A 9585-nucleotide genomic window follows, 5' to 3' on the forward strand; every position below is an offset into this window, starting at 1 on the left:
TCAACCCCAACCTTCCAATATCATGTAAATAATACTAACTAGAGTGGCACTCATTACAGTGCATACCTCCACCAAGGCAACAGTATTCTTAAATTCAAGATGTGCAAAATTCCACACACTCATAAAACAGTTCCCTATAAACCTGTTAAAAAACTGTAAAAATGTTCAAAAATGTAAAAAAAAAAGAAAAGAAAAGCCCATCTCGCAATGTTGAAGGGAATGAAAAAAAGAATCCTGGATCTTCCCTCTGATCCAAAATGTAATGGCTTCTTCCCTGACCCGTTCCACATCCTTCCACCATGTTTTGTGGTGATCTTGCTTACAAACAAACAAAATAACAACCCACAAACAAACAGACAGGGGTGAAAACATAACTCCCTTGGTGGACATAATAAGTTGTTAGGACTGGAGATAGCCTATGGAGGCGTTTATCAGTTTACCAGAACATATTGTAGGTGTGTATTTTAGACTCAAGGGGGCAGCATATCCTGGTTTGTTTGTGGATACACGGTGCTGTACCAGTATTGAACCCACATCATAACCTCATTCAGACCATAAACAATGGAATTAATAAAACATACTGGCATGAAACACTATCATAATGAATACATCAAATAAAGAATAAAATTGTTACCACGACAATTAACACAAAGGTGGGTAAGTACAAATCAGGGAGGAGGACAATGCCTTTATCTGTTCTGTTCAGCTTCTGTAGTTTATTTAACCAGAAATGCATGGCTGTGCTCCTGAAACAGAAAATCAGAAAAACATTATACCTTTTATGACAAACTGTAGTTGATCCATTTAAACACAGCAGGCTCCTCCTTACCATTTTATCCACGGGAGATACACGCATCTTCTTACTTGAACAATGAAAGAAGAAAAACATTTGAACTATTTGAAACGAAATTCACAAAAATGAAAGGTGAGATACATAATCTGCATATTCAATGTTGTTTCCTATTTCCTGTCTTTTTCTGCTTGAAGAATGACACTTTTCAAGCCCCTGGAGGGTTTTTAGGCAATTCTCCTTCACGTTCCCTCAGAAATTATGTATTGCATCTTTTTATTCTTTTATATGTGGAAATAAAAACTAAAAAGGGTGATGTGTGTTTTACTTACCAAGCCCAGATAATAATCATTGTAAGCAACAGCACAATGACAACTTTGACTCCAAAACCAACACGGAGGATTAAATGGTTAACTGTTGGGGGTAGAAAAAAATTGAGTGAGGAACAGTATGTTCAGCAAATACGAAAAATGTAGTTGTTGTTTGCTTAAATTTCAGTTTTATTGTATTTTCAAAATTCAGGCAATTTTAACACGCCGGTCGTCATCCAGATTTGTTTGATATTTAAGTTTTAACATTGTCTCCCTCATCCTACAATTATCCTCCCAATCAGGTTAGTCTGCAACATTAAAGCTATTGTTCCTCAGTGGACGATGTATCATGCAGCTCATGACTGCGGATCAATAATCCATGAGCTTTAGCCTCCCTGCATACTCACTGTCTGTTGTGTCTGTTCCATACACCGTCAGCAGCACACCCATTGAGTTGCCTTCCCCCATGCTGTTCCTGACCCGGCAAAGGTAGAGTCCAGAGTGGGAAACGTTCACAGAGGGGAGAGACAGCACCTGTCCTGAGCCCACCTGGAGCATGGAGCCGGAAAAATCTTTGTACCAGGTGTAGCTATCTGCTGCAGGGTTAGCTGTGCAGGTCAGACTCACATTGCTGCCCTCTACCATGAGACCAGGACGGCCCATCTCAATTGACACATTCAATGGAGCATCTGTAAGATAAACAAAGATCAACACACAACCACCGTGCTGTTGTCTACATTCAGTCATTCAAGAAAATATTCCTGGATGACCCTGACCAAAGCAAGTCAGGCTGTGGAATGATATCCATTAAAAGTTTTAAGACCTAATTGGACATTTTGCAATAGGCCCAATTTGTGCTGAGATTTGGATGATAAGATTGATACTGTAACCATAGTAACAGCAGACATTACTTAAATTACTATTTTATAGTTATTATTATATTCTTATATTCGTTATTGCATATTAATTTGTGTGATAGTATCTTAGAATTAAGTTTATTAGTGTATATAATAAGTTACTTGATTATTAAATATGAGTGTATATACAGTATATACTTAGAGAGAGAGAGATTTATAGGTTAGATTGCGTATCATATGTAATATATGGTTTTGTGTTACTTATTTACATTCCCCGTTGTTTTTGTTCGTATACCTGCTTGGTGGTTAGATAGAAAGTTGGGTGTTAAACTGTTCTGCTATGTCAGTGATAATTAAGGAGACTGTAAGAACGAAACTGTAACCAGCATGTCTGCATGGTACCAAACAGCTTCCCTTCCTATGACTGGAGAAAACAAAACACACACACAGGAGATACAACATGTTGATTAGTGAGCTTTACAGGTGCTGGTCGGCAGATAATATAACCTTTCAATTCTTATGCTGTTCATTAAACTATTTGTTGGACATAATTGGGTGAAACAGAGACTAAAGATAATCCTGAAACTCCTGGTCTGTAGTGTTTCCCAACAGACCGAGTGGATTTGTTTGTATGGGAAAAAAATGTAGAGTTTTGAACTGAGCATCACCTGTGCTAAAATTATGATTTTCTTACTTAATAATTTGTAGTCTTTAAATGTGAACAAGAAACCAGGAGTCGAACTCTGAATATCACCACAAACGTGTTTAAGTAACACTCAACTAACAATGTCATCATGCATTACTTACACTGGACAATTAGAATCACAGGGTCCGATTTATCTGATTCTTGTCCTTCAATAGCACAGGAATAATTTCCTGAGTCCTCTGCCTGAGCCTGAAACACTGGTTTGGCTACGGGGCGTCCATCTTTGAACCAGATTATGCTGGGAAGTTGCTGGCAGGATGTTTTACATTCAAGCTTGACGTCTTCTCCCGCTCTCACTCTGTCTGGGTACATGCTGGCACTCAGCTCTATACATCAATCAGTTGAATAAACAGAGAAGATGATATGTAGAAAAGCTGTAAGATGTTGTACTTGAAGTATAACATTTAATTTGAAATTATTTTACCTGTGACAGACAGTTGCACTGATTTCTTGCTACGGTATCCAAACTTCTCCGTATCAAACCTGAAGTAGTAATGTCCAGTGTCATTTTCCTGCACATCATGGATTGCAATGCTGCAGTTGTGCTTCTGGTCACCAAGATATTCAATGCGATTTTCATATGAAGGAAGATCTGACAGCTTGATACGTGTCCAGATGTCCCCCAAAAAGTCTCCTTTGTACCATAGAGTCTTTCGAACAGTTTCCCCCTCATTGTATCTGTATGAGCACTTGAACTCCACCGACGATCCCTTCAACGCACAAGGATCTGGGTTTTCAAAAGTCACTTCCCCGGAAGAAGTCCCAGTTCCTGCACAGAGCACATGAGACATGCTATGAAATGTTTAGTATTTGGTATTGATGATTTACATGCAGATTTTAAAAGAAGAAGAAAAGACAATAATTTGAGCAAATTGGAACAAAATGCTCTGCAAAAATTATTTTTTTAATTTTAGGTTGTGGTTTTTGTACAATGGTTGTCATTTAAGGAAGTGGTTCAAATCTGTTATCATTTTACTTCAACATCATTATTATGATTCATTTTGTATTTGTCAGGCGGTGCATCTCAACGTCTCCACTTCCTCCCACTTTCCAGAAATGAAGACAAAACATCCCAGATACTGTCATCATTGTGTGAAAATAGTCATGTGGGGATAGAGCTGTGGTTGTGAGGTATCCTCCCCTAACACTTGAGCAAACATCAATGTGATCATCTTTGAAAAAATGTATTTGACATGTAATTAGATTTTTTAGTTTGGTCCCTGTCCCTTTCACTAACATGGAGCAAGCAGGGTTTATGACCTACACTGCTGCCATGAGAGATGCTTTGGCTTCACTTTTGTTGGGCTGCCATGTCTTCCCTCTTTACATACATTATACGGTTTTAACAGATCGTCCTTTGCTACCCTGTTAAGTAAAAACATTTTTTTATAACAGTACAATGACATAAATGAATAAGAAACAATGAAAACAAATACCGTCCTGTACTTTTCCTTAAAATAAATACTGAAAAATAATCTGTTACCTTCCCTCATGATCAGAAGCACCAGCACCGTGGTTATCCTCTCCATATCGGGGAGACAGACAGTGAACAAAATAAATCAGAAAGCGGGGGACGAGGAGACGGAACGACTCAGACTTCTGCTAATTTCAAAGTTAAGAAAAGAGGCCCTGAGGCACGACGTGTTGCTGTTAATACATGCAGTGTGAGATGAGTCATCAAAAAATTTTTACGGGAAGAGTTGAAGAGACCAAAGTAGAACTTGAATTGTACTTCAGAAGGATTGCTGCATTTAGCTCAAGGCTCCCCTGTGTCAGAGTACGATCTCACAGACCTGCTAGCATGGATGTACTCATAGACATGTCAATGAAAAAATATCTTCTTTCTTTCTATCATTTGATACAGAGAGCTAGGAAAGTAATGGAGACAAAAGGAGTGTGTATGTGTATACTTGTGACTTGTCAGGACCAGTATACGTCATGGAGTAGTCCTGAACCCGGTCCTAATGAGTTCCTCCTAATTTCTTAGCTCCTTGTTAATGTGAGGGGTCCGATGTGAGTTGGGATTAGGTTGAGGTAGGGGTTAGGTCTTGGTTAAGGTTAGGATCAGGTTTTGGTGAGGCCTTTCAAAACAAATGGAGGCCAACGTGAAGTCCTCATAAGGATAGCTGCACAAACCTCTGTGTGTATGTGTGTATGTGTGTTTTGTGTGTGTGCCTGTATTGCTATGAGGACCAGCTATTAATGGCTCACGTTGAGCCTGCTCAACCTGTTTCTCATTGTTCGACATCTGGCTTGCAAAGCAGGAAGATGTCCACATTCTTTCAGGCGCCTTGTTGTTTCTACCTGCTTTGACTGGAAGGATGGATGCAGAGAGAGGTGAGGACAGGGTAATTTTTCGTGGAGACACTAACAGTCTAAGGATATATAGATAGGTCTGGATACTCGCCTTGGCAGTTCATAGAAGACTTGTGAGAAGATACACTCTACAAAAATAGGGAAGTATTTATAAATGCTCACAAATCTTCAAATAAGGAAGCTGCTTGCAAAACTACTGAGGAAGTTTCACTTCATTTGGCAGTTAGTGATAATGATGCATCAGTTTTGATGCTCATTCTGTACATTTTGAGGTTGTTTTTTTTCCATTTTACTTGATGTCTTACATTAACAAAAACCCTATCAGACTTGAGAGGGATGGTCATGGCTGGTCAGATTTACAATACTGATTTCAAAGTTGAAAATGAGAAATTATTGATGCACAGTAAACAAAATACGAGTGCTGGCTTGTGTTTCTCACTCTGAATGGCCGTGTGACATTTGTCAGTTTAGTGATTATCATGCTGGAAATGTATAATGTACAAAAAAGACAACCGGGCATAGAATCAGTAGTTTTACAGAGAAGATTAATGAGACAGGGGTTTCTTGAAGGGAGGAGCATTATTTTATTATTATTAAATGATGTAAAATAAAAGCTTGATTTTACAACACGTTTAAAATCTTTGTCATATAAAACAGCTACACTAAAATACAGCTAAGAAGGCATTTGACTGTTTGTCTGTCCTCTGGGACACAAGGAATCACCTGCTATTATATGTTGTATGTAAGTGATGTCCTGTGAACCTTTGCAGGTTAATCATTTTGGAATAAGAGAGACTGCGTATCAAGTAGAATGGAGAAGAGGAGGAACGGAGAGATGATGACAACATGGAAAGTTTCTCATATCTTCTTGCTGCTTATGGCTCTGCTCCAAACTCCCACGCCCTCCTCAGGTAATGATTTCAAAGTAGAAGATTTAATCTTGTTAAGTATCCAGTCATACCAATGAACAGTGCACAGAGTGAGACTGAGGTGTAAAATCCTGTCCCATTGGAAAACTAAATGGTACAGCAAGAGAGAAGCTTCCTCTCACCCAAACTTGAATCCGTTTTGTAATCTGTCCGTTTTGTAATCTGTCTGTTTAGGGGAATTTTAGTTATTTAAGATTTTTTCTAACACACTTCCTCATTCCTCTGTCAGAAATCCTCCCGCTCTCTCTCGGAAATCAACCAACTGCACATGGTTAAGAATAGCCAAATGTTCATGAGGGCGGTGGGGGGATTATGCTCACAGTCACATATTAAATGTGTCAGGTGGCAGGATTCACATCAACCACAATCGGAGGAAAGCTGTGCACAGTGTGTCGTGCAAGATTTCGTCGTTTTTGTGTAATCATACTTACAATCAAACCAACAAACAAACAAACCAAAAAACAGGGGTTCAAACATTATCTCCTTGGCAGAGGTAATTTTACACCAGATTTTACACCAGATAATAAATATACTTTTATTGTTTGAATATTGATTTTAGTCAATAATTGACATGTTTCTAATTTTTTCTCTTCATCCCTCTCTCTTACACATGCATCACTTGCATGTTATCACTCTTTCAGCTCAAAACACCACAACTACCACCAGTAGCACTTCAGCACCCAGCCCAGCAGCTCTCAGTTACAGCACACGCCCAGCCGATGTCACAGTGGCGGTGGGAGAACCTGTAGTGTTTAGCTGTGGCGTGACCGAAGCGTCTCCCAGTCTCTCGTTCACCTTATATAGTAGTCACGGCAACTACACCCTCATCTGCCCTAATGGCCATTTGGAAGATATCCCCCAGGTGAGGTTGTCACTGTGTGCCCCGTTGTTTACTCCACACATCTCACTTCATGTTCTCTTTAGCAACAGGGGCGCATCCAGGGCCAGGGGGGCACTGGCCCCAGCAGTAATCTAAATGTGGCCCCTTTACAGCCCGAAATTTACTAAAATCCTTGATCCGCCACTGTCCCTCAATAACACCATCATATTTTAATGAGTTGGGAGTTTTTAACTCACTGTAAAAACTCACTGTAAATTTTTTTATATTTGTAAGATTTCCCACCAAGGTGAGTCTGCACTCAGGAGTCAAATCTTCTCTTGTGACACATCAGGGTACCCTCAAACACATTGTATAACAGCTGAAGCAACAGCTCTTTGAAGCATATTTAATAAGAAGATGGACAGGGACATTACTTCAACTGATGAAGAAGAAAAAAAGAAAAAAGTTTTTGTAATTATATATATATGTCAATATGTTCAGTGTTTAATATAAGTATTCTCTCTCTCTCTCTCTCTCTCTCTCTCTCTCTCTCTCTCTCTCTCTCCCCCCCACCCCCCCCCCCCCCACCCCCCCCCCCCCCCCCCCCCCCCCCCCCCCCACCCACCCCACCCCACCCACCACCCCCCCTGCAGGCCCTCTATGGAAGCTGTGATGTGAAAAATGGAGAATCACTGGCTGTGTGGGCCCTCAGGGGAACCTCTTTCTCTGACAACGGCACACGGGTCGTGTGTAAGCAGTCAGCAGATCCTGACTCACTGGCCGCTGTCCTTCATGTTTACGGTGAAAAGTCTTCTGTCTCATTCACGTTAAATAATTTTGATAATATAAGTATTAGTAATAAAAAACTAGATGCACAAAAGGCAATGTCTTGAAACCAAAGCATTGCCCTTGGTTCATTTCATTCAAGGCCATAAAACAATGATTGGGGCATCAATTAAATCAAATCTGATTTGTAATTCCCTCAGCATGTCCATACAGTACAAATCATAGACTGTGTACAGTACACATGAAACAAATCTCAAAGATCTTCTCACACTGATGTCTTCATTTGTCCAGAAAGTTTGGTTTTGGTTATTTGATGCTACGGGAAAGTGGAGACACAGCATCCTTTTTATTATACAGTTTATGGTACAAATAAAAAATCTGAATAACTTGCAGCCCTAGAATTTAGTCTACATGTCATAAATATGTAATGCTTTCAATCACACTGTCACTAAGCAAATTCTGTTACAAAATATTGCAATTGCAAAATATTTTTAAAAAGTGGTCTTTCTTTTTTCTATTTTTTTTTACCAGCACCAAGACTTTTATTTTTGTTAATGTTTAGGTCCCCCCCTCTCTGAGAAAATAACTCTTCTTCATTCTTTTTCTTGCTAAGTATCTTCCCTATCTCCTTTGCCTTTGTCCTTCCCTCACTGAGTCCTTCTGCCTTCTCTCCTAGATGATGGCACAAACTACGCCATTCTCATCGGCTGCATCATCGGGGGCTTTTTTGGCATGCTGCTGGTGTGTGGTTTATTTTACCTGATGCTGTGGAGATCAGATAGCTTCCGGAAGTGTTTCAGTAAGTATATATAGTGCTTCAATTCACCGACATGAAAACTGTACCGCAGCAAATGCATTAGCTAGACATTGACTGAAGTGATTTTTGATGTCTTTGTGCTTCCAGGGGGAAAAGAAACAGAAGACGATCTGACCACGATTGTGACAAAGGACTCGAAGAAGATAGAAAGCTGAGGAGGAGATGATGTGGCTTGTAAACATCCCCAGTGATAAGCTCCCTTCACTTTTCTTTCGAAACAATTATCTGTTCTGTTCTCGAAAGCTGAAGTGAACCCAGATCTGGAGATGCTGTCGTCTGAAATGTTTGAGGCCAGATCCATTGTTACTCCTGATATCTTCTGCTCCTTGTTGTGTCCTCAATAACTGAACCTGTTCACAATGAGCTCTTCAAACAATACACCAAAATGATTAACACATAATTCCCCACATTGGCTGGGTCATAATTCAGCATTGACTTCCTTACAGTCCTACATAAACTTTGTGTCGTGTTTTGTAATGTGCGTATATCAGTAGTACGACTATGAAGTTTTTTAAAAGCTGGGTCTTGAAGAACACAATGTTTAAATTATTAAAATGAATGAATAGTTTTCACCCACATGTTATTAAAACAGTGAGGAAGCAGAGAGGTTGTGAAAGTGCTGAGGAAGCAATCACAAAAAAGGATCGTCAGCAGTTAAATGAGAAGAGCAGCTGCTCTTTGTGTCATTTCACATGACTGACGGCTCCACACAAACACACTAATGGAGGCTAGGAGTTCACAGACAAGGGCTCCTAGCTGAGCTTTAAATAACCGGTTAGTCTGCTGCACTTTCACAATCTGTCCACTTGATGGAAGCCCTCGCTTCAGATATAACTCACCAGTCAACGAGCCCTGTACAGAAAAATATTCATTTTTTAAAATGATTTTCAATAAATATCACAGATCACACAACACTCAGACTACTGTTGCCCTTTGTGTCCATGCTAAGTGTTTAATGTATCTGCAAATATTTCAAAATCACAATCTCGGTGCTACAGTTACTAAAAGTACACTCAGGGATGTATTTTATGTTTTTCTGCTTCTTGTTTGTGCACTCCACTCTGCCTTTCAATTTCCTAATATGTTTTTATGATAATATTATTATTTTCACTCATTTACTGCACATGAGATATACTTGTAGATACGGTGTGGCTGTCAGTCTGTGGACCATGACCACAATCAAATTGTGTGATGTCCCAAACAACCTGATGTACTTAAAGATTTTGACAAAAATGATGTTATTATCCACATTG

At 39.5% G+C, this 9585-nt stretch overlaps 2 protein-coding genes across 8 annotated transcripts; one reads left to right on the forward strand and one right to left on the reverse strand.

Moving 5' to 3' along the window:
* Positions 1-267: 267 nt before the first annotated feature.
* Positions 268-4278, reverse strand: LOC117777538 (B-cell receptor CD22-like). Of its 6 annotated transcripts, XM_034612393.1 has the most exons (8): positions 4148-4278; positions 3089-3433; positions 2766-2990; positions 1509-1790; positions 1123-1204; positions 830-863; positions 669-746; positions 268-633 (listed from the first exon to the last, which is right to left on the reverse strand). In XM_034612393.1, exons 1-7 carry the CDS (start codon positions 4191-4193, stop codon positions 717-719), a joined length of 1044 nt encoding a protein of 347 aa, XP_034468284.1. In that variant the 5' UTR covers positions 4194-4278; the 3' UTR covers positions 268-633; positions 669-716. The 6 variants fall into 6 exon arrangements, with proteins under 6 accessions (XP_034468284.1, XP_034468283.1, XP_034468282.1 ...); XM_034612392.1 differs by having other exon boundaries at positions 669-863; XM_034612391.1 differs by having other exon boundaries at positions 268-863; positions 1518-1790.
* Positions 4279-4879: 601 nt separating this feature from the next.
* On the forward strand, positions 4880-9207 carry LOC117777540. Of its 2 annotated transcripts, none has more exons than XM_034612400.1 (6): positions 4880-5001; positions 5751-5891; positions 6551-6771; positions 7383-7530; positions 8192-8314; positions 8420-9207. In XM_034612400.1, exons 2-6 carry the CDS (start codon positions 5792-5794, stop codon positions 8485-8487), a joined length of 660 nt encoding a protein of 219 aa, XP_034468291.1. In that variant the 5' UTR covers positions 4880-5001; positions 5751-5791; the 3' UTR covers positions 8488-9207. The 2 variants fall into 2 exon arrangements, 1 of the variants encoding a protein (XP_034468291.1); XR_004616628.1 differs by having other exon boundaries at positions 4881-5001; positions 6551-6776.
* Positions 9208-9585: the final 378 nt, after the last annotated feature.

This window comes from Hippoglossus hippoglossus, chromosome 16 (assembly GCF_009819705.1).
Source record: "Hippoglossus hippoglossus isolate fHipHip1 chromosome 16, fHipHip1.pri, whole genome shotgun sequence".
Lineage (NCBI taxonomy): Eukaryota > Metazoa > Chordata > Actinopteri > Pleuronectiformes > Pleuronectidae > Hippoglossus > Hippoglossus hippoglossus.